The sequence below is a fragment of the Martes martes genome (genome assembly GCF_963455335.1).
Source record: "Martes martes genome assembly, chromosome: 9".
Classification (NCBI taxonomy): domain Eukaryota; kingdom Metazoa; phylum Chordata; class Mammalia; order Carnivora; family Mustelidae; genus Martes; species Martes martes.
Genome location: NC_137896.1, coordinates 133,256,323 through 133,279,605, shown reverse-complemented (window position 1 = coordinate 133,279,605; position 23,283 = coordinate 133,256,323). Strand labels below are relative to the sequence as shown.

The window sequence follows — 23,283 nt, the reverse complement described above, 5'->3', positions numbered from 1 at the left end:
CTACATTTTCTTAAAGTCTCTTTTAAAATATTGTCATTGAAGTTCTGAAGAGGGAAAAGGACTTGTAATTAGGTTCCTCCCACTTCTAGTATCAGACATACTTGTCTTAGGAAAAGCGATAACCCAAGTGAAATGCAGCAGAGTTGTATGAAGTTAACTGATGAAAAGCAGAGGGGTAAAACATGGCGGCAGAGCTCAGGCAAGGTATCGGCCACCTGCAGTGGCCGATGGCAAAGTGACTGAAAGAGCCACGCAGGGAAGTGTGTGAGGCACCAACCAAGAGATCAGAATGCTGACAGGACACTACAGTCATTAAGAATTTAAGGCCATTTGAAAACTCAAGTTTTAGAGTGTTTTATTTATAGCTTAAACATTTAGTAAGGATTTAGAAATGAGGTGTAAAAGATTCTTTTCAGGTTATCTTTGAGATAATTGATTCATTTGTATCCTGATTCTCTGAACGGACAGGACTTTTGCATTTGCTCTTTTCTCCCCTTCCATCCCTAAACTAAATGCTCATCTCAATGGTATGTAAAAGCACTGTTTTCAAAATACAGTCCAGGATCACACTGTACTCTGTTGTGTGACCTTGACTTATGCTATTTTTTTTTTAGATTTTATTTATTTATTTGACAGACAGAGATCACAAGTAGGCAGAGAGGCAGGCAGAGAGAGAGAGAGAGAGGGAGGGAAGCAGGCTCCCTGCTGAGCAGAGAGCCCGATGTGGGGCTCAATCCCAGGACCCTGGGATCACGACCTGAGCCAAAGGCAGAGGCTTTAACCCACTGAGCCACCCAGGCACAATTTATGCTATTTTAATCGTTCTTTTTTTGAAATACCGTGTCATTAATTTAAAATAAATTTTCTGTGATATTTCCCTCAATTATTTTATTCTACTCTGCATGTTCTCTTAACTTTTTCATTTTACCTTTTCATTTGTAAATCCTTCTAATACTTAATCATGTATGCTAATTATGTAAGTTTTATTTTTATCTCTTATATTCATAGTTTTGATGTTTCATCTGGTTTGGCTTACTTATTTTCAACTTAAGTTACACATTTTATCTTTAATAATTTTAAAATTCTTAATCATTAGTATGCATTTAACTATTTTGCTAATTTCTACTGAATTCCTCTTGCTTTCAATTCTGTTTTTCACTTGATGTTCCTCTGGAGCCCTCTACCTTTCCTTTATTCTTGACATATACGTTTTTCACCTTTTCTGAACTATTTTCTCATACATTTCCTATTTGACATTAATGATAATTTTAGATAGGCAAGTCAATTTATTTCCGCAGGCGAGGAAAGAGCATCTCAGAGGGCACGCTCAGTAGCCAAGATTACAGGCTAATGCAAGGGGATGCCAGGACCCCATCCTACATCCTGTGCTCTCTTCAAAGTGTTCCCAAAGGATGGAAAAGGTGTCATGTCATGGCAGAGTGGGATATGCTCAGATCAAATTTGGTAAGTCAAAGTTAACCAGAATTTTTTAGGGAGAGGTGTCTCTGTTCCTTTTACGTACAAGAGGAAGATATAATATAAAGTGATTTCTCAAACCTATTTAACCAGGACATGTTGTTTTATTTCTCATTTAAGAAGTTTAAGAAAAATGCCTTGGGATGCCTGGGTGGCTCAGTCGGTTAAGCGCCTGCCTTTGGCTTGGGTCATGATCCCAGGGTCTTGGGATCAAGTCCCATGAGAGGCTCATGGGACTCTTGCTTGGCTGGGAGTGTGCTTCTCCCTCTCCCTCTGCCTGCTGCTCCCCCTGCTTGTGCGCGCGTGTGCGCTCTCTCTCTCTCTCTCTCTCTCAATCTCTCTGACAAATAAATAAATAAAATTTCAAAAAAGAAAAAAAAAAAGAAACCAATGTTTTTTTGAAATGTACACTGAGAAAGCATTATAAACTTTATTTTTGCTTCATCTTACAAAAAGCTACTTCTGTCAAAGGGACCAACTTACCTCACAGGTAAAGCTTTAGTGGTCTGCTCTGGCAATTCAGGTGGGTTTACGAACATCAATTTGAGGAGGAGTTCCAAATATCCAATATGTCTTGCCAATCTAGTGCTGAGGACCCAGGCCCAATTCCAACTCTCTCCTTCCCTTCGTCCACCAAAGTAAATGACAACTGAAATGCACAGTTTAAAAAATTATTCAAAACAATCATGACCCAAGCAGCCTCTTTTCTCACACTGGCAAATATTAAGTACTGAGAGGCAGGCTTACATGACTTTCCCTGGTTCCATGCTATTTCCTAGCTATTCCTCAAAGAATTCCTCAGCTAATTCACCAACACAGAGAATGTGTGTAGAAAGTAAACTAACAGGCACCTGGGTGGCTCAGTGGGTTAAGGCCTCTGCCTTCGGCTCAGGTCATGATCTCGGGGACCTGGGATCGGGCCCCACATCGGGCTCTCTCTGCTCAGCGGGGAGCCTGCTTCCCCCGCCCCCCCGCCTGCCTCTCTGCCTACTTGTGATATCTCTCTGTCAAATAAATAAGTAAAATCTTTAAAAAAAAAAAAAAGTAAACTAACTAAAATATGATGTAAGAAACACAATGAGAAAGATAATGCCTTAAACAGAAACATATCACTTAGTTCAGACTCAAATATAAATGATTTTGGGTTTGTCACTTTTTGCACCTGTTGAAGTCACCAGTTCCTCCAATAGTGAATCTATTTCCTCTGCTATGACTGCTATAGTCCTCTAACAACGGGACTATAATTGACGTTTTTTACTTTGCTTTTAAGTAAAATGAAGATCATAGGGATGAGCAAAATGCCCAACAGCATCTCATTGATGGCTATGAAGACTTACTTTCAAAAAAGACCTAAATACAGTAAATCATTAACATATAAAAAAGTGAGTATAATAAATTAGAGTTCTATTTCAATATTAACAAGCAGTACGCCAGTGTTTAAAGCTATTCTAGCCAGACTGTGAACAATGTTCCTCTAGGCCAACTTACAAAATAGCAAAAAGATTATGAAACCCTTGTAATTAAATATGAAAATCACTTACAGGAGAGATATAGATAATATTTTATATTTTATAAATACAGATATATAAATATAAAATATTAAGATAATGTTTTAAATAAAACAAGAAGTACTTAATGTCTTTATTTTTTGAAAAAAATAAAAAGCAAAAACTTACTAAAAAATATGTATAAGAGAGCCAAGAAGCTCAATGATACTGCTATTCCAAGATTCAGGTCAACGGTGAAAGCAAACAGTAAACCAAGCCCCCCACAAAGCAGCAAGGTCAGAAACACTATGAGCCAGGAGAACTGAAAAAGAGGCTCAATCTGTTGTCCTGCAAAAGTCTTCATTTCATCTGAAAGAGAAACGGGAAAACCTTAATCCTTTTTTTTTTTTTTTTAGGAATACAACTTCTTTTTTTTCCCCCTCCAAGTTTTTATTTAAATTCCAGTTAGTTAACATACAATGTAATATTAGTTTCAGGTGTAGTTTTGGTTTTCTTCTCCCAAATCTTTGAGAATACAACTTCTAACTCAATCTGAAACTTTCAACATAAAACACTTACTGGGCACTTACTAAGGTCCTGGATGGAATGTTGCTGCTTCATCATTTTAGCCAATGTTCTCTTTAGACAAACATCCCAACTTCATTCCCTAGGGGTTCACCCACCCGTTTTACTCACCCTCTTGCTTCATACTAAGGACACACAAATCCTTTTCCATATATTCCCATCTGTCAAGATTCTGTTATTTTTTGTGGTTTGTATTATATAAATAACAAGGTATTGTTTCCACATACAAACTGGAACACATGACTTTGCTATGTGCCTTCAACCTACACATGACCACCCTGCCTCTGTGGCACTCGTCCTCACCCCTTCTCCCTGCAATCACATTTGAGAGTCATTGCCCTTAAACATGTGGGCTGAGCCCAGATGAGCCCTGAACAAGTCATTCTTTCAACAAAACTTGGTAAAAATTTTACAGGCAATATCGAAACCTGTCCCTTTAGAACGAGTAAGATTTTGCCAATCAAAGGGGCAGCGGGAGGTGCTGTCTAGGAAGTTCCTAACAAAGGGAGCAACTCAGGAAAAGGACCTAGTCTGTTCTCGCAGGAGCCAAGAGCCCTCTAGGACTGCAGCACAGGGCACACCTGGGAGGCAGTGCTGCTGGGCATGCCGTGCAAAGTGACAGGTTTTGGAAGGGCTCTGGACAGGATGACTATAAATAGCAAATGCGGGGAGCCTGGTGGCTCAGTCAGTGGAGCATGCAACTCTTGATCTTGGGGTCCTGAGTTCAAGTCCCATGTTGGGTGTGAAGTCTACTTAAAATTAAAAAAAACAACAAACGGCACATGCAGAAAATCTGCTACCAAGGGGTCTTAAGAGTGTTCTAACACAACTGGATCTCTGTTGTAGGAGGAGAACTCAAAATGACTGTGAGGACGATCAACTGGAAGGAGTAACACATCCCATTTAGTCAACTGTGCAACACATACCCGTACACGAAAATCTATCTTGCTTCACCTCAGAAAGAAACACCTGAGGAAGCCTTGTTATATATACAGACTTTGCACAAACATGCCCTTCACCTTCTAGTTTCTTGAGTAAGAAGGATTTCCCACTTCCCCACTGTGCGTACAGCCCCACACAAATGGGCGGCTGCATGGTCGGCTCGCTGAGGATATCTGCCAGCGCGCTGCTATACAAATCATAACCGAGCATGTCCCCGTCTGTTTCCGTAGGAGACAAGTGTCCTGTAATTATAAACACGCCATATCCTCACATTAAAAACAGACATTACCACTAAAAAGGAACATCAATTCTCAGTTATCAATTGGTCATTAAATTAGGAAAAAAACCTTACATTAAATGGTTACACGTGTGAAAAAATAGGTTAAGATTCTCAAACACCGTATTTCACTGAACTTAAGATGCCTACTTATTGCAAGATGCATCGTTATTATGTATAACCAAGAGAGAAAAAACATGTTGCCAAACTGTGACCCGATGCTCTCCTATCCATCAGCTATAAGACATATTCCAATTTCAGAAAGTTTAAAATGTGGAACAATGTACATTTTAGAATCAATAAAATATGATTAAAACACAAACCAGTACATAGGAATAATATTAATACATGTAATACTTTCTTACTATGTAAAATACTATGTAATATACTTACTATGTATACTACTATATGTGTATTACTGTAATATACTTACTATGTAAAATACTTTCTTACTATGTAAAACTTTCTTACTATGTAAAACTTTATTCATTACATAAAGAAAGCTATTAAATGCTACTGAAGAATAAAATATAGTAACTGGAGAAAAAGAGACTCCAGGCAGAAAGGTTCAATGGCTTTGAGACAGGAATTCTCACCAAATTAATTTATCACTTTAAGACAACTCCAGTCAAAATCTATGGGAATTTTTGAAACACTGAAAAGAAGAAGAACACACAAGAATATCTAAGAGAAAATTTTAAAAGACTACAGAGAAAGAGTCGTTGTCTTTGGACAAAAATCAAAACATACTATAAAGCTACAATAATAAAAGCACTATAGAACCAGCACAAGATATTAGCCTAAGTCGCATTCCAAACCAGTGGGCAAGGGAGGAGTTAGTTAAGTGGTGCTGGGAGGGGCAAACCACTCATTTTTTAAAAAAATAACATGAAAACTCTATACATCTTTTACGTTAAAAAAATGTTTCTGAAACATTAAAAAATTAAATGTAAAAAAGCCCTATAAAAATACTAGATGAAAATACTAGGGAGGGGCGCCTGGGTGGCTCAGTGGGTTGAAGCCTTTGCCTTCGGCTCAGGTCATGATCCCAGAGTCCTGGGATCGAGCCCCACATCGGGCTCTCTGCTCAGCAGGGAGCCTGCTTCCCTTCCTCTCTCTCTGCCTGTCTCTCTGCCTACTTGTGATCCCTCTCTCTCTGTCAAATGAGTAAATAAAATCTTAAAAAAAAAAGAAAAGAAAATACTAGGAAAAAAACTTCTTAATCTTTGTGTGGAGAAGGCCCTTCTTTCTCAATATAATACTAAGGCCAGAACTGCAGGAAACGGCCAACAAATAAACTACAAAGTGGCATAACTTTTAGATAGGGAATAAAAAAACCCAGCACCATAAACAAAGAAGCTGGGGGGGAGGGGTGCAACATATAGGATGGACCCAGGATCCATATTCCTAACATATAAAGACACTTAAATTAATTTTTAAAAAAATATCAAAAACTCAAGAGAAAAATGGGCAAAGGATACAAAGAGAAAAATGGCAAAAATATAAATATCCTGTGAACATATATGAAAAGATCTCAACCTAACAATTTTATAATGCAAATTACATGAGATTTTTTTCTCGTATTGATCTGATTAGCAAAGATTATGGAGGCTGGAGCGCCCAGTATTCACATCACAGGGAGCTGCACTACAGCACGTGGTCTGAGGCAGAAGAAACTGGCAGAGCCGTTGGGAAAGCCTCCCAAAACTATGAGCATCCACTGACTTGCCTATTCTACTTCTGGGAATTCCAAGAAATAATCCTAAAAACAAGAGTTAATGAATACATTTACAAAGACGCTTAACTGTACCACTAGCTTTTAAATATAGTTCATTATCAAAAACTTTTACAATATGGTATGACCTGATTATTAATTTTTAAAGCTATATATGCAGTATAAAACATTGTAAGAAATGTATAGAAAATCCTGTAGGGTCATTCAAACAGTTACGAAGTAAGAGATAGGGGACAATGGAAAATTTACACTTTCTACTACAGTCATGTCTTCATTTTTTAAATTAATGAGTGTGCACTAATATTATAATTAGAAAAAATATTTTAAAATACAAAAACTCATAATACAATAGAAGCATACTTAACTTAATCTCACGAAACAAAGGGTTTGTGAGCGTTGCTGGGGGGTGGCGGGGTAGGGATACGGTGGTTGGGTTGTAGACATGGGGGAGGGTATGTGCTATGGTGAGTGGTGTGAAATGTGTTAAGCCTGAAGAGTCACAGACCTGTACCCCTGGGGCAAATAATACATTATATGTTAATAAAAATTAAAAAAATTAAAATTAAAAATTAAAAAAAAGAAACATACTTAAAAACCACCTGTAAGTAAGAAGCTCAACTGGAAGGTGGTGGGATTCTACCTCCTGTTGGTTTCTGAGACTGACAAAACTCTGTTTCAATCCAGCAGAAAATTGTTCCATATTTCAAAACACCCCATATAATTATATACTCATGCACATTCTTCTCAATCAAAAACTCTTTGAGTACAATATTCAAAGCATTATGCTAGATGTCAGAGAGCACATAAAGAAGAGTCCCTGTCCTGAAGAACTTGGAATTGGAAGGGAGAAAAATTCTACAAGAAATAAAATGAAAAGCCAAGTAAAAGAAGTATTTAAAAAAAGAAATGTAAACACAAGTGCTTAAGTATTCAAATGAGGCAAAAATTTTATCTGGTTTAAGCAGATCAGTTAAAACATCACTGACAAGGGGACAACTGACAGGAGCCTTGGAGGAGAAGATTTGGACAAGGAACCTTGGTGGAGATGGAGGGGGCAGGCCTGTGGCAGGCATGACGAGACACGGAGAACTCTAAGCCCTCAGGCCACGGAGAAAACAGACCATGTTTAGATAAAAGCACAATGTATACCTGGGAGAATACGAGGGCAAGGATTTTTATAAAGCTGGCTAGATTTTTAGAGGTCTTAAAAGTTGATGGAGGGGCACCTGGGAGGCTCAGTCGGCTAGGGCGGCTGCCTTCGGCTCAGGTCATGATCCCAAGGGCCTGGGATCAAGCCACACATCGGGCTCCCTGCTCAGTGGACAGCTTGCTTCTCCCTCTCCCTCTGCCTGCCGCTCTGCCTACTTGTGCTCTCTCTCTCTCTGTCAAATTAAAAAAAAAAAAAAAAAAGTTGATGGATAACTCTGGACGTACTTCATTTAGATGCTACAGGACAATGCAGAAGGGCTCGAGACAGGAAGGAATATTTTTCCACAGCAAAACAATAACTTTCTCAACATCCATAATCCCCAGTTAAGTGATAAATGCAAAAACTGGCTTCTTAATTTTCCATATAACATTCATTTTTTAAAAGCTCAGTCAGGAACAAAACCCAATACTTACTGGCTCCAAATATTTGAGTTAAAATACTTTTTTGATGGCTACAGTCAATGTTGTAGGGAGTCTCGCCTGCTTTATTGGGCCTATAAAGTAACCTTCCATCTTTGGGATTTCTTAAAAGAAGTTCTGCCAGTTTCCGACTCCTGCCACGAATAGCAATATGCAAAGGAGTGTCTCCTTTCTGTAAAACAGACAGGAAATTGGAACTTTCATATACTCTACATATAGTATATACAGAATAACAATTTTCATGTTTCTGTAAAATAATGAAAAAATCTGAACTTTTCATATAGAGTGAATAAATAATCTGAATTTTTATTTCTACTTCTCTGTAATCTTTTTCTCAAGTTCCTCGCCTAGCCTTTCTTGGGTATTACTTCTCCCACAGCCCTCTAGAATGAAAGTCATTCTTCTTCCCTCCACTCAACTCACTGAAAGGAGAAGGCACAGGCTTTCTCCTTGCAGCACCTCCCAGGCCACGGATCTACCTCTACTCGTCACCCAAGTATTTATTGTCCACGATGTCCCTCCACTTTCCTCAACTAATTTAAATTCTACTGTACAACTTTCTTCTGCATTTGTCTAGAAAGCGTCACAATCCACACTGCTGTCCCATCTAGCATGAATGATCTCCTCTGCTCCCATACCCTCTGCCAATCAGCCACCATCATATGAAGCCCTTAAACTTCATTCTACGCTTTTCTCCTTGGAGTCCTTCATAACATATCACTCCATCTCTCGCCAATACCACCTCTTCTGCCCTCCTCAACTTCCACGTCTCCCTTCACCAACCTACCTTCTTCCCTTATTAGAATCCCCAATCACATTAGTATTCACATCCAATACGAATGAAAACATGTAAAAACAAACCAAAAAAAAAAAAAAAAAAAAAAAAAAAAAGACCTCGGGTCTGCAATGTGTCCTTCACTTTTTACTTCAAATATCTCTCTCCTGAAGACAATAACCTAAAAAGTTAACAAATTAAGTTCTCAGATGAGAACTACCCTGATCTCTCTCAAACACTGAATGAAAATGACCTGCAGTATTCTTCCTATAGCTTTGATGGCACAACCTTATCTTGATTTTGACTCTCCTCTTCTGCTTTGGGTCTACTTCTTCCTTTTCTAGATTCTCTTTCCCCATCCTGAACACATGGCACAATAACTACGTATTGAGCTCATTCTATGTAATGTACCGTGCTGGGTGCATAAAGATGGAAGACAAAACAGTCCCTGACCTTACACAGCTTACAGTATAAGAGGAAGAAATTAAAGAAACATGCAAATTAAAAATGGAGAATGTGATATGTGCCATAAGAAAAGTAAAGTTCTGATCTCAGCTTTCTTCCCACTGATGACCTTAGTTGTACCATGCCATCCTTATCTCTTGGTAACTTAAGTGCCAAATTCTCATCACTAGGCTTGATTTCTTGCCCAAATTCTAGTCCCACACTTCCCGATGCCTCCTGAATGTCTCATCAGCCTTCAAACAAAACACATCTTAACCAGATTTCATCATTTCCCCACCTGAACCCCATCTCTTATCCCCAAACCTGCGAGAAGGTAGAAATATCACCTGTGACATTTCTGCCAGACACAAAGTTTCTGAAATTGCAGGGGAGACATTAATACACTCAGTCAGTGTGCAGAACTGAGATCAGGGAGAGGCCAAGTGAAAATAGCATTAATGCTCATTCTGAAATGTATCAGCATGAAATCCTCCATGAAGAGCCAGGATCAAGACTTTTACAGGTTTGTATTACAAATTCTATCACGCATTACAAATTCTATTACGCCAGCACCGCACCCGTCCTCACGAAGCATGTGTTGAATGAATGAACAAATATCCAAGTATCATGTGTGCTTGTCAGCAAGTATGTGCCGACAAGGCAAAGCAATACACAAAAGGATATGGAGACAGAGAACTCCAGGAAATTTATTAATGAGTATGAAACGAATATTTGTTAATGGCATGTTACCGAATTAATGAGGCCATGCGGAATCTTCAAGGGCACTTAGTCCAGTGGTTTCTTATTTGCAAATTAGGAGACCAGAGCCAGAAATGAGTCAACGGCAGAATGAAAAAAAAAAGGCAATGCAGGAAGTTTTCTATAAAGTCAAATATATTCAACTGCAAAATCTCCTGACTTTATGTCATTCCTCGTTTCCTTCCTTTTATATGAAATTATAACATGGTAATAATAGGTGGGAAGATTTTGCTGTTTTTTTTTTCTTAAATAACATTGTTTCTTGATAAATGCAAATACATATTGATTCTGTGGTTTGTTTAATTGCCTCATAAATAACAGAAGGACAAACTTCAATCTATTATGGATTAGGAGAGCCCAAGTCTTACATGTTCAGATGGAAAAAGTTTTATTTCTTACTTCATATGTAAATCAATTCACTCCTTTTATGGGAGGAAATCAATTGGAAGTAGAGAAAGAATTCTGTTTAACATCAAAAATCAAGCCAGGAATCAATTCTATATGACGTATTAAGCAATTGAGAGTTAAATTTACCATGGAAAATATGAACATTTCTCTAAGAGGATTATGGCAAGGACATGGCAGAACATTTTATCTCCTGTTAGTGGATATTAACGCTGGTCTGCTCTGAGTCTATCTTTTCCAGCCCCTTGGAGTCTTTCCTCCTATTTGTCTGCAAGAAGCTGGACATCTGACGGCGTCCTCCTTGGATGGTGGTCAACGGCGGCGTGCCATACTGGTACGAGCAACAGAAGGAAAATCTGATGCAGCCCCTTTAATAGCATCCTAAGCCTGCCCGCTCCTCAGCACGCTGTCAGAAGAGCCAAGAAGATATCACAGGACCAAAATCCCACACAGATAGCCCCAGCAAGTCATCTCTCCCTCCACAAAATAAAACCAGACTCCCTTAAGTCCAGTGAATATACAGGTCAGTCTACCAACACCTGTTCTCTCTGCACAGATGTTTTACCTTATCTACAGCAGACACTTTAGCTCCTTTATCCAGCAGCAGTTCTACTACTTCAATATTTCTCATCTTGGTAGCTTTTATAAGTGGTGTTTCGCCATCCTGCGGGCAGAGACAAGAAGGTTTGCCAGATTAATAGCTTTACGCATAAATGCTGGAAGTCACATCAGTGCACATGTAAGAATTCAAATATCTGACTCTGGCACAAGTCTATATTGAAAATGTTCTCAGGAAAACATAGCTGTAAAAACTAACAAGAAAATGCTTTCCCTTTCCCAACCAATCATTTGTACCGAAGTAATTTTCTATCACTCAGCCAAAAATGGATATGCCCAGCTACCTATCAGCCATTCCTAGCAACAGTCCCCTGCCCCTCACTGATCTGACCATCCCCCAGGTTCCACTGGCACGTGGGACAGCCACTCCAGAAGCTACTTCCCATTCACACCACCTCCCACCCACCAACCCACAGCTCGGCCAGTAAATGTCCAGGCAAGCCAATGCCTAGATTTGTCAGAGATCTTTACCAACATCACTTCAGTGCTCTGTGCAGCTGAGCACCTGTGTGTAACACAGAAAACAATCTGATACAAAAAGCGTGCCTCTGGAAAACCTCAAAGTTCATGACTGCTTTTCAAAATCAAATTAAGGGATATAGGAAGAGACCATAGTTCGGCACTGAATTAGAAGACAGAAACCTGCTCAGAACCCCCAAATGGTCACAGTGGCTGACACATTGGTTTAAAAAAAAAAAATTATTATCAAGGAGTCACCCTCACACCAGAAAACTTTCTGCCCTAGGGCACTAAAGCTACCATAGTATAGAAAGATGCTGGTAACAATCTCCAGCAGATAAAACAGGAGTATCTCAGGGGTGACTCCACAAGTCTGTTTATTCATTGAGAATTCCTGCCAATTCTGGGCGCCTGGGTGGCTCAGAGGATTACACCTCTGCCTGCACTCAGGTCATGGTCTCAGGGTCCTGGGATCGAGCCCCACATCAGGCTCTCTTTTCAGCAGGGAGCCTGCTTCCCCATCTCTCTCTGCCTGCCTCTCTGCCTAATTGTGATCATCTCTTTCTCTGTCAAATAAATAAAATATTAAAAAAAAAAAAAGAATTCCTGCCAACTCAATCCAAATACACTCATTCCAAGTACATTTTCTCCACAGAAAACTATTACACATAAGGCCAAAATACAATTACTAAAGTCTTATATAAGTTTTCTATTTTTCACATGATTTGAGCAAAATAGACTAAGGTGATGGGTTTTGGGAACCAAGAACCACTCACATTGGTCTTTTAAAAGGAAATGTGTTCTGCATTCCAAATAAAAGTATCAAAGATCTGAAGAAATGACCTGTCCACAATGTACGAATAGCTGATACTATTTTCAGAAAGTATTTAATCACCATAACAAATTACACACTATATTTTCCTGTGAATAACTAACTTTTCAAAGGATACAAAATTACTCCTCAATTTAATACAGATCATCACCAGTAAAATCAGTACAATTCTAATATCAAACAAAAAACAACTGAAAAAAATAAGCAGTACTAATATTCAGCACTGGATATTGCTAGGAGAACAGAAATGTTCTTGATACCTTTGTGCATATCTCGGTGTCAGGATTGCACTGTAAGATATCTCTCACCATTGTTGCATTTCCTTTCTCTACAGCCCAATACAAAGCAGTTTTGTTGTCCTATATAACAGAAAAAAATCAACAATCACTTCATTTCAAATACAATATTGGAAACTGCTATTTATAAACATAAAACATCATTTTTAACATTTCTGCCAGAAAGTATTAATAGATCTTACCAAAAAACAGGAAATACTATTAACCCTTATTCTATCTTGGATTTACTCTTGAGAAATTCTTTATGAAAGAAGCCTAAAAAAACATATTACTTGATGTATAAAGCAGTAACCTTACATACTTGATAAGGTAAAGTGTGCTTTTGTTAATGTGGTCGGATTTCTGGGCCCTGCACTGGAAGTTGTCAATACCTGAGCTCATCCTTGAACAAGTCAAATATTCTGACCCTTGGCTTTTCATCCGCCCAATCGTTCCAAAAGATAATGCATGAGAATGTACTACACAAACAGACGGTGAACTGGTGAACTGTTTTTACCACATTTTGCTTTCTTAATCCCCCCCCACCCTGCATCCATACACCAGTCCTGATCTGATCCTTTAAAATCCCATCTAGTTCAAAAACCAAAAATAGATCCAACAGACCCTGAAAGGAGAGCTAGAAAACAAAATAAAGTGACTCAAACATAGGAAAACAGGACTGACAGATAAAAAGGAAGTAGGTAAACTCTAAATAGGGGATCCAGTAACCATCTTTCAGTGAAACTACGATTTTAATGCCAAAGACAGTCACTGACTTTCTGGGGCTGCCCCACCAAGTCTCCCACACCAGATTTTCCCTGCTGGAGTTCCCCACCTCAACAACGTGCAGTCGCTTCCAGCGTCCCGAGCCTGGCCCTCAGCCCTCCCCAGCCCTGCCCCCTTCTACTCCGTCTCTGTCTCCCACGCCATGCTCCCTGCCCCCCCCCACCACCCCACCAGCCTGACCTTTTCGCCAGCTGAGGAGTACAGTCTTTCACGTGTCCGTTTTCTTGAATTTCCTCATCTTATTATCCCACTACCCTTGCCTGAAATACGAGCCTTCCTTTTTCTCTGTCTAAATCCAACTAGCTTTCAAACTTTGCTCAAATTCGACCTTCTCTCAAAAGCCTTCCTAAATGCCTTCTTTTCCCACCTCAAGACTCCTACACTGGGAAGTTCACTAGGCAATCAATCATATACCATCTCATACCTAAAGGCATCACTCTATGTTTACGTAAAAACACAAAATTAAACGTAAAACAAAGTAAAAACTCCCTAACTAAAATACATATTTCTTACAGGCAAGGGTTTCATGTTAAGTCCCTCATAGCATCTGGCATAATATTTATTAGTTTGATTCAAAATAGATTTGGATACAAGCTAAATCTATTTTGAATCAAACTAATAAATATTATGCCAGATGCTATGAGGGACTTAACATGAAACCCTTATATTTCCCTAAATTCAAGGGAAAACTAAGTTAGAAATGCAGGCTGTCCAACAACAAAATGGACTATTAAGTACAGATTTTTTTTTTAAACTAAAGCTGCTGAAATATTGGATATATTACAAGTTTAGGGGAGGTCTACCTAATCTTAGTAAGCTTTATAGCTCTGTGAGCTATGACTGCCTTAAGCAAAGTCCATAGTCACTATCAAGGTGTCCTTGGAAAGGCAAGCAGAACAGGGAAGAAGAAGAAAGATAAAACGGCAAGGATGGAAAAACAACATCTGGATGAAGATGACAAAACAGAGGAAAAATGTTAAAGAAAATAAATAAATTGGATACATTCAAAGTATCAGCAACTGTCTCAGTAGCATGAACTACTCATTTCAGGACTGAATGTATTTATACACTAGTAAGAGAGGCGTACTCGAAAACTACGAGCTTTGAACACGCTCTACTGTCACCGTGACATTAATAGAGAAATTCTGTAATAATGGTGTGAAAATTCATATAGGCAGGATCTACTAAGTCATCTCCAGAGAACAATCAGAAGAATGGCACTGTCATCAGTCAACGTGTAAATGACTGTGCGCAAAGAGGACCGCAGCAAGGGAGGCACACACCTGTCCTCTAATGTCTATATCAGCGTACTTCTGGAGAAGTGCTCGGACAATTTCCACGTGACCACCTCTGACAGCACCGATCAACACAGTATCCCCACTCTAAAAAGACAAAAGAGAAAAAAAAAAGGATAAACTGATAATAAGAACAAATAAACGCTGTTTTAAAGTTAATCATATATTAATAGATACTTCTCTGCAAATTTTTTGGGAAAAAGAGTATCTCAAAATAAGAGAAAAGTTTTAGTTAACTAACATTAATACCAGACATTATTAGCCTTAGAGTAAGAGACAGTTTATACCTCAAAATGAGGAATTTCTGAAATTCCAAGACAAAAGTTTAAAAAGAGGAGTTACCCAGGACAATAAGCCATACTATTTGAAGGTGACCGACCTCCCATTATAAATGTAAATTAAATTAAATGACACCAGAGCTGTCAATGAACCAAATGAACATTCAGAAATCACATAATACAAAACCACTAGAATAATCCTATCTGACGAAAGCCATGGATTGTAAAAAAGGTAGTTACACGGGTAGGACTGTCAGTGAGTTTATAACCACATTTTACTAAGGGAGAGGGTAGTTCTCAGACCAGTATCCATAGTCTAGGCAATCTGGCATTATAAGCTAGCAGTGCATAAGACTGGCTCACTCCCCCAGATAAGGATTAGATGAAGTTTATTACCTCATAAAGACATCTCTTTGCCCTAAAACTGTATTTACCAAATAACAATCATTATTAAATGTATCTTCCTACTATTTCAAATGTAAAATGCCTATTTTGGCAATGGGCATAACTTATTTTTACTTTAAATTACAAATCAGTTGTAGGAATTTGAGTGGGTAAGTCCAGGAAATATGGCTCATCTCAATTCTTAGTGGGCCTCAATGGGTTATAAATCAAGAGGCAAGTCCTTGAGGATTAATGAATGCAGCACCCTGTGTAGTATCTTAACTACTACATTAAAAGCAGAAACAAAACCAAAGCAAACCAATTTTATTTGAGAATGTTAGCATTAATGCAGTGCCAGAGTAGTAAGTTAATAAAAGGTTATAAATCTCATTGCTTACTACGTGCCATGTACCGTTCTAGGTACTGGGAAACAAGACAGACACGTTCTCAGCTCTAGAAGAACTGACAGCCTAGAGGAGACAGATAGACAACATACAATAAACACAAACAAAAAACTAGACAAACGGCATGCAAATAAATTAAGATATAGTGATGTCATAGAGAGTGACTGGACAGTGACTTTTGGTTGGGTCACTGGAGATCTTTCTGAAGAGCTCATACTTAAGCTGAGGTCAGAATGGCAAGGAGGAGACAGCCACATAGTGATCATGAAGATCAGCATTCCCAACAGAGCATAGCTGGTGCTGAGGTCCCACAGCAGCAACAAGATCAGTATGTTCTAGAAAGGAAAAAAGTTAATATGGCAACAACCTATTAAAAGAGGGGAAGGGAAGTAGACAGATACAAGATGTGTTCTGGAGGTAGAGCCAATGGGACCTGCTGAAGAATTAGATGTGGCAGGTAGGGAAAATAAATCAAGGCCAATGTGCAGAACTTAGGGCTTTAACGTTTGGGGGAATGGTGATACCAGCCACTCAAATGGAGAAGACTGAAGGAAAAGCAGGGTTGGGATGAGCCAAACAAGTTATCAGCTTTGCTGTATCTCTTAAAGCCCATCAGACATCCAAGCAGACAGTTCACGTAAAGTTGGAAATACAAGTGTAGAGCTCTAAGAAAAGATTAGAGCAAGAGGTACAATTTTGGTGAAAATTTTAAGTGCAGCTGAAGCCTTAGGAAAGTGAGTAATACCAGCCATGAACAACAAACACTACAGTCACAGATATCAAGGACAGTTACAGACTAATAGTACATGTGACATTTTCAGTAATGATATTATTTGAAAAAGATTAAAAAGAGCACCCTTCACAAAGGTTGAATACATTGTAACTTCTTAGTTTTAGAGATAGAAATAAAATTCATCTTTTATTAAAACAATTGTAGGGCATACACAAAGAATCCTGAAAGGTGTGAGAAGTTAATGTAATCTTCCATCCTGTTACCCCTAGAAGATGAACCTCAAATAAGTAACCTACCCTATCAGGTATGTTCACGTATGTTCCAGCATCAAGGAGATCCTGTACAATCTCTGTATGTCCCTCTTTTGATGCAATCATCAAAGCTGTATTTCCATCCTTATCTGTTAAATTTACATTTGGATTCCTCTTCAAAATTTCTTTTACTGACTGTGTGTAGCCTCCTTTCACTGCCACAATCAGTGCAGTCATTGAATTCTAAAAAACAAAAACAAGCCCAAGACATCAGTATAATCTAGAAAACATATGATTTATGCCACAGTCATAAAACTGATGTTTTCAAAAAGATGACCTATTATTAATAGTGATTTTTTAATCATGAAATGCCAATATAAATAACCAGTCACATACCAAAACCAGCTAGGAAACCTATTTTCTGTTTCTGAAGATATATTAATATTCTTGAGTCAAGAGGACAGTTAAGACTCTTCAACTCTTCAAACGATAATCTGAAATTGAATTCGCTGACAGTGAGCAGACCCTCTCACTAATATGATGAGATGAGATGGGATGATTCAAAATGAAACCCATTCTAAGTTAAACAATCCAAAATAAGATCAATCAAACAAAGAATTGTTTATAATAAAAATCTGTAGGAAAAACTGAAGTAAAACAATGAATTAACAGCTATAGGATATTTCAATAAAGTACAATATAGTCTTCTTTCACAGTGATCTAGAAACTACATTTTCAAAAATGATCTCCTTTTTAGTGGTTCTTTTAAGAGATATACATCTGGGGCACTTGGGCGGCTCAGTTGGCTAAGTGGCCAACTCTTGACTTCAGTTCAGGTCATGATCTCAGGATCCCAGGAGTCTGGCTGAGGATTTTTTTTTCTCTCTCTCCCCCTCTGTCCCTCTTCTGCTTGCATGCTCTCTCTAAAATAAATAAAATATTAAAAAAAAAAAAAGCTACACATCTAACTTATAACAATAAATCACCCAATAGAAGAACCTGACTCATTACCAAAAGAAGTATTAAAGTCGCTTCCTAAGAAACTGATCTACGTTGAGATGTCATATAATTTCCTTATTGAAATATCCCAGTCATTAGATCAGCCCCCCAAACTGAGTCGTAATTCTCTGACATATTAAAATAATATAGCCTTTTAAAATCCTGAAAGAGTCAAAAATCATAGAAATAAGCCACTTATCCTCTTGATAAACTGTCCAGAAAAAAGGGAAGTGAAAGGTATGAATTTCATGGCTATCTAAAAATCATACTCCTCCTCCGCACAGCACTAAAAATATTATATACTCCATAAAGGTCAGCAATTAGGAGCTTCTGCCAATATGGAAAATAGAAGGAATGGCTGATATTAAGCCAAGTGTGATTCAGAGTTCACTTTTGTTACAAAGCAGCCAGAGGTCTGGTAGTACCCTTCTCAATATTTCATGATCCATCTCACATAATATTTAATTTTATAAAGAATACTCTGTATTAATAATTTCTTATGCATAAGTATCATTTCCTTTAACTATACTTTCACAAGTTCAAGGGAAAAGCCATCCGCTAGGCTTCTCCAGTACCTGCACATTTGGCACAGGGCTGCGTGCACAGTGCGTGCTCAATAAGGAATTAATAACTGCTACTTGGTAGGATGTACTGAACCATTTTTTAAGCTTTCTAGGTTTTGACTGCTGATTTTTGAAATTTTTAAATCTATCGGAGAGGAAAATAAGTCACAGCTAAAAATATTCAAAAAATTACAATATTATTTTAAAATCTCAGGGAAACGGTATTTTCACTTGATCTTAGCCAAAAGGCGAAGAAGCAATTTAAGGAAAAGGTATTTTAACAGAGCATAACTTTTTCCCATAATTAATAGTATTTCAAACTATTTGATTTAAAGAGTATTTCAATACTGATTCAATCAATAGTTAGATTACTGTAAGATATTCTTTATAGTTTTAGCCTCCCGAAATTTACATGCACTAGCAATAGATCATTAAATGTACTATATATTTATAGTACATACTATCTAGAACATAATACATTTGTCAGGATAATAGAAAGAAAATGTTTGTTTTTCTAAGTATCACTTAAGAACTTTAGGGAAAATGTTCTTGACATATACTAAGAAAGAATATTCTCTCCCTTAAAACTAAAAACATATCTCTATTACCAGGGTTTATTAAATAGAAAAGATACTTACAGCTCCTTCTTGATCAACATCAGCTCCCATGGCCAATAAATGTTTAACACACTCCAAATGACCCTTCCGTGCAGCCCAAACAAGAGGGGTAGTTCCATACTACAAAAATACAATTAAAAATGTAAAATTATTATCAGAACTATGGTAAAAGAAACTTCCTCAACATAAATTCAATAAAAATCATATTGAGTATTCTTAAATTACTGTTTATACAAATTATAACTTTAGTCCTAGGTAAGCCATATTTTCCCCAGTTTTTTTCTCCTGAAGCAATGATTAACCAGTATATGAAACTTCTTTTAACCAACTTTAGCTTTTATAATTAGTGACAATTTTTCCATCATAAAGTCATACAGCCTCTAATCTTCAACAAGCTTTCATTGCTTCCTGCACCTTGTGAAATAAATTTAAAGTCCAACAGTCTGACTACAGGCAAAAACATTAAGAACCAAATGACAAATATAATTCTCACTACTTTACATGGGTTAACTCATGTAATCCTTATCATAAGAATAAGGAGAATTTGAAATATCACATTTTGACAGAGAGCAAACGATGCCCTGAGAAATTAACTACAGGCTTAAAGTCAAAAGCTCCCAAGAGGTAGAGTAAGACCCACAACCCCAACAGGCCTGCTTCAGTCTGTGCTCTTAACGACCACCTCCAAATCAGCCTCTAAACTTGACAAAATAAACTTCCCTAGAAACTGCACTTAAAAGCACCTTCGCCTGGAATGTGATTCAAAAAACATCAGAGAATGCACATTATGCATAAAAGCAATGCTGTGTCTTTGCGGAGTCTGGCAATCAAGAGATATATGAATACCCATGGTGATCTTTAACTACATGAGACTACAGACTGAAATAAACATGTAACAAACGCCTCCTTTCTATAACAGCTCTAACAAAACTTTCTATGCTGATGGAAATGCTCTCTATTTGTGCACTGGCCAATACAGTAGCCACTAGTCTCATATGGCTGTTGAGCACTTGAAATGTGGTTATGACCGAGGAACTTTGTTTTTCTATCTTTTGTGTTTAGTACAGATACAGGGTACTGCACACAGTAGGTACTAACTTTTCTCAAAAAGTCAGAGTGACAGACTAGGTAGCATAATACCTGATTCTGGAGGGGCCATGAATGCCAGGTCACATAAAGCATTTTTCAGTAGGCCAGAAGGAGAAATCAAAGATTTCACCATCATACTAAAGTGTCAAATCAGAAACATCAACAGAGAGAACCATATCCACTTTGGACATAAAATAAAACCTCACTAATCTGAAAGAAAAGACAGCCAATATTGATGAGCACAGGTATTGTATGTTAAGTGATGAATCACTGAATTCTACTCCTGAAACCAACATTGCATTGTATGTTAACTAACTAGAATTTAAACAAGAATGTGAAAAGAAAAAAAAAAAAAAAAAAGACAGCCATTCTGGATTAACGAACAGTCCCAAATACAGTATTTTTAAATGCCATATTATAAATATTTCTAATAGTCTCTTTAAAGTCCTTTTAACCCATTATTTTAGGTAATACTTTTTTAAAAATGAGCATAAACTACATAAAGTATATAAAATACATCAATCTAGGAGCACCTGGGTGTCTCAGTTGGTTAACCACCTAACTTTGTCTCAGGTCATGATCTCAGTGTCCCGGGACTGAGCCCTGTGAGTGAGGCTCCATGCTCCGCAGGGAGTCTGCTTCTTCCTCTTCCTCTGCCCCTCCCCCCCACCACTTTCAAATAAATAAAATCTAAAATATAAATAAATAAAATAAAAAAACATCTATCTTAAATGTACTACTTGGGTTTTTTACATATGTATATATCCATACAAGCATCATCCAGATTAACGTAAGGATGATTCCCAACATTCCCATCAGATTAAGCAATATTATTTTACTTAAATTTATGCCGAGAATATATTCCAATTATCAAAAATGTCTAATTATTGGCTATTTTCCTATATTTCACTGAACTGTTATTAATTTGAAAAGATTACAGTTATCCACAGTGTGTCAAGTTCTAATTATATACTCATTAAGTGTTTAGGATGAATATTAAGGATTTAAAAAGTGAATAGAACAAAATTCTGGGCCATTTTCTGAAGCAAATGGAAATGAGCTGAGTGTGAAGGACGAACAGAGAGTAAAGCAGATGAGGAGGACAGGCTCCCCGCGCTGGAAGAGCACACGCGAAGGCATGAAGGGCTAAAACCAGCTGAATCCAGGCACCCGCCTCCTTTGGCAGTCTAGCAGCAAAGCAGTTTTAGGGTTCAGAAGGCAGGAGAAAGGGCAGAAAGGGAGCCAAGGGCTGTCTTCACACATCATACCAGGGATTGATGTTCCCAGCCTTTTGAGCATGAGAGAGAGAACTAAACCTGAATTTCAGAAAGATCAATCTGGCAAGCATCCGGAGAAAGCAGCCACCTTCCTCCTGAAGGTAGGAACAAGAGTTACAAGAGAAAAGTTCAAATAATGAAAATAGATGGAATCTTCCCTATTCTCCAGAGAATGATGAATGTGATGTTTAAAAAAAAAAAGAGGGACACCCAGTAGGTAATACGTGTAAGGGATCCACCCATCTGTCTATATAAAATACATTAACATGTATCAATAGAAGATTAGCCAGCACAGTCTCATGAGATCATACGAAAAACCTTGCATTTAGACACACTGAGTGTACATAATACGGACTGGAACCTGGAAAGATCCTGCTGACCTACCTTATCAGAGCAGTTGACTTTAGCCCCATTTTGCAGCAAAAGATGCACTATATCTGCATGGCCTCTCCCTGCTGCCCAAATGATTGGGTAAACACTGTACTGCTGGGAGACAGGTTGGGGGGAAGTAGGCACACAGAACAGGAGATGAGGAGGGAGGATGCAAGGGAGGGAGGGAAAGAAAAATCTTTTAGGTGGATATTTACAACATTTGCTAAGAAAAGTAAATAATAAAGGGAGTAACACAAAGTAATATTTTAAAAAATTAAGTTACAGATCATTCTCCACTTTAAAAAAACATGTAACACTCATAAGACATAATCAGCTAATAAGATGCAGTCAACCTTAAATATATATATATAATGAACACATTTATTTTTACAGATTACTATATTTAATATGATTATCTAGCCAACAGGAAAGACTAGTAAGAGAAAGGTACAAAATAATCCTTCCATTAACTTACATAATCCTTCTATTAACCTGAATTAAGTTTCTCCTTTTTTCAGCTTTATTGAGTATAACTGACAAATAAAATCACAAGATATTTAAAGTTTACAACATGATTATCTGACATATGTATACAGTATAAAAGGATATCCCCTATCAGAAGGATAATCTCTCAACCTGCAGTCTGAGATCAAGTCTCAAGCAGAGTAGTAACGCATGTATTATCACATAAAGAAATACAGAGAAATGGCATGGATATTTGGTAAACACCCCTTTTCCTTAAATAAGTTTAGAGTAAGAATGCACACCACAGAAAACAGGCAAGATGACATAGAGATTTCAAAATCTCCTTTTGACAGGTTATACAGTTATAATTAACATTTAAGCTCTAAGAGTTACGTTTTGTTGATAAAAACTGAGAAATAAGCTTATCTTGAGAAAAAAAATTCTCATCGTGATTTGAAATCATATCCTGCATTATTATTTTTAGTAAGATCTAGCTAATTTCTATCTAATGAAGTTTAAAATATAACCAGCCTTAAGTATTACCTAAGAGAACTTACCACTTATATTAGAGTGAAATTTTTGTAAACGCTTACCAAACCAGTGACACTCGGATTGGCACCATGAGAAAGAAGCAACTCCACCACGTCAGTACGGCCTTTGTAACATGCCCACATAAGAGCTGTCCATCCTCCCTAAGGAAAAAAGAGTTGGGGGGAGAGAAAACTTTTTGTCATTTTGTGCCGAGCACAAAAACGCCATTAATGAAGTTCCTTCTTTGAATATTTCTATATAAAACCATTGTGTATTAAGATACTACTATGTAGTTTTAAATCCCAAACTCCCCAAATACACAATAGTATCTGAAATAAGTCAAATCTCTTAATTACACAAGTGATTACTCCAAATTTTGACTATATCATGGAAACTAAAATAGAGAACATTCATGTTAGATTTTTCAAATTTCCAAGATTTATTTTGGCTGTTTAAAGATTTTTTCTTTGAAACACTTTCTATGTCCCTAGATATTCTTGCATGAGTCTAGATTTTTTTTCTAGAGAGGATTTCTAGCAAT

The 23,283-nt window shown here is 37.6% G+C and overlaps 1 protein-coding gene across 1 annotated transcript in view; it reads right to left on the bottom strand.

Moving 5' to 3' along the window:
* The window catches only part of KIDINS220 (kinase D interacting substrate 220), a 95,318-nt gene that overhangs the window by 52,260 nt on the left and 19,775 nt on the right, over positions 1-23,283 (bottom strand). Inside the window, exons 5-15 of the mRNA XM_080813575.1 lie at positions 22,805-22,903; positions 21,759-21,860; positions 19,030-19,128; positions 16,875-17,072; positions 14,768-14,866; positions 12,684-12,782; positions 11,080-11,178; positions 8,126-8,303; positions 4,568-4,732; positions 3,153-3,332; positions 1,960-2,125 (exon numbers count right to left, since the gene is read on the bottom strand). Coding sequence (XP_080669701.1) covers positions 1,960-2,125; positions 3,153-3,332; positions 4,568-4,732; positions 8,126-8,303; positions 11,080-11,178; positions 12,684-12,782; positions 14,768-14,866; positions 16,875-17,072; positions 19,030-19,128; positions 21,759-21,860; positions 22,805-22,903 — 1,484 coding nt within the window. The remainder of the gene's footprint in view (positions 1-1,959; positions 2,126-3,152; positions 3,333-4,567; positions 4,733-8,125; positions 8,304-11,079; positions 11,179-12,683; positions 12,783-14,767; positions 14,867-16,874; positions 17,073-19,029; positions 19,129-21,758; positions 21,861-22,804; positions 22,904-23,283) is intronic.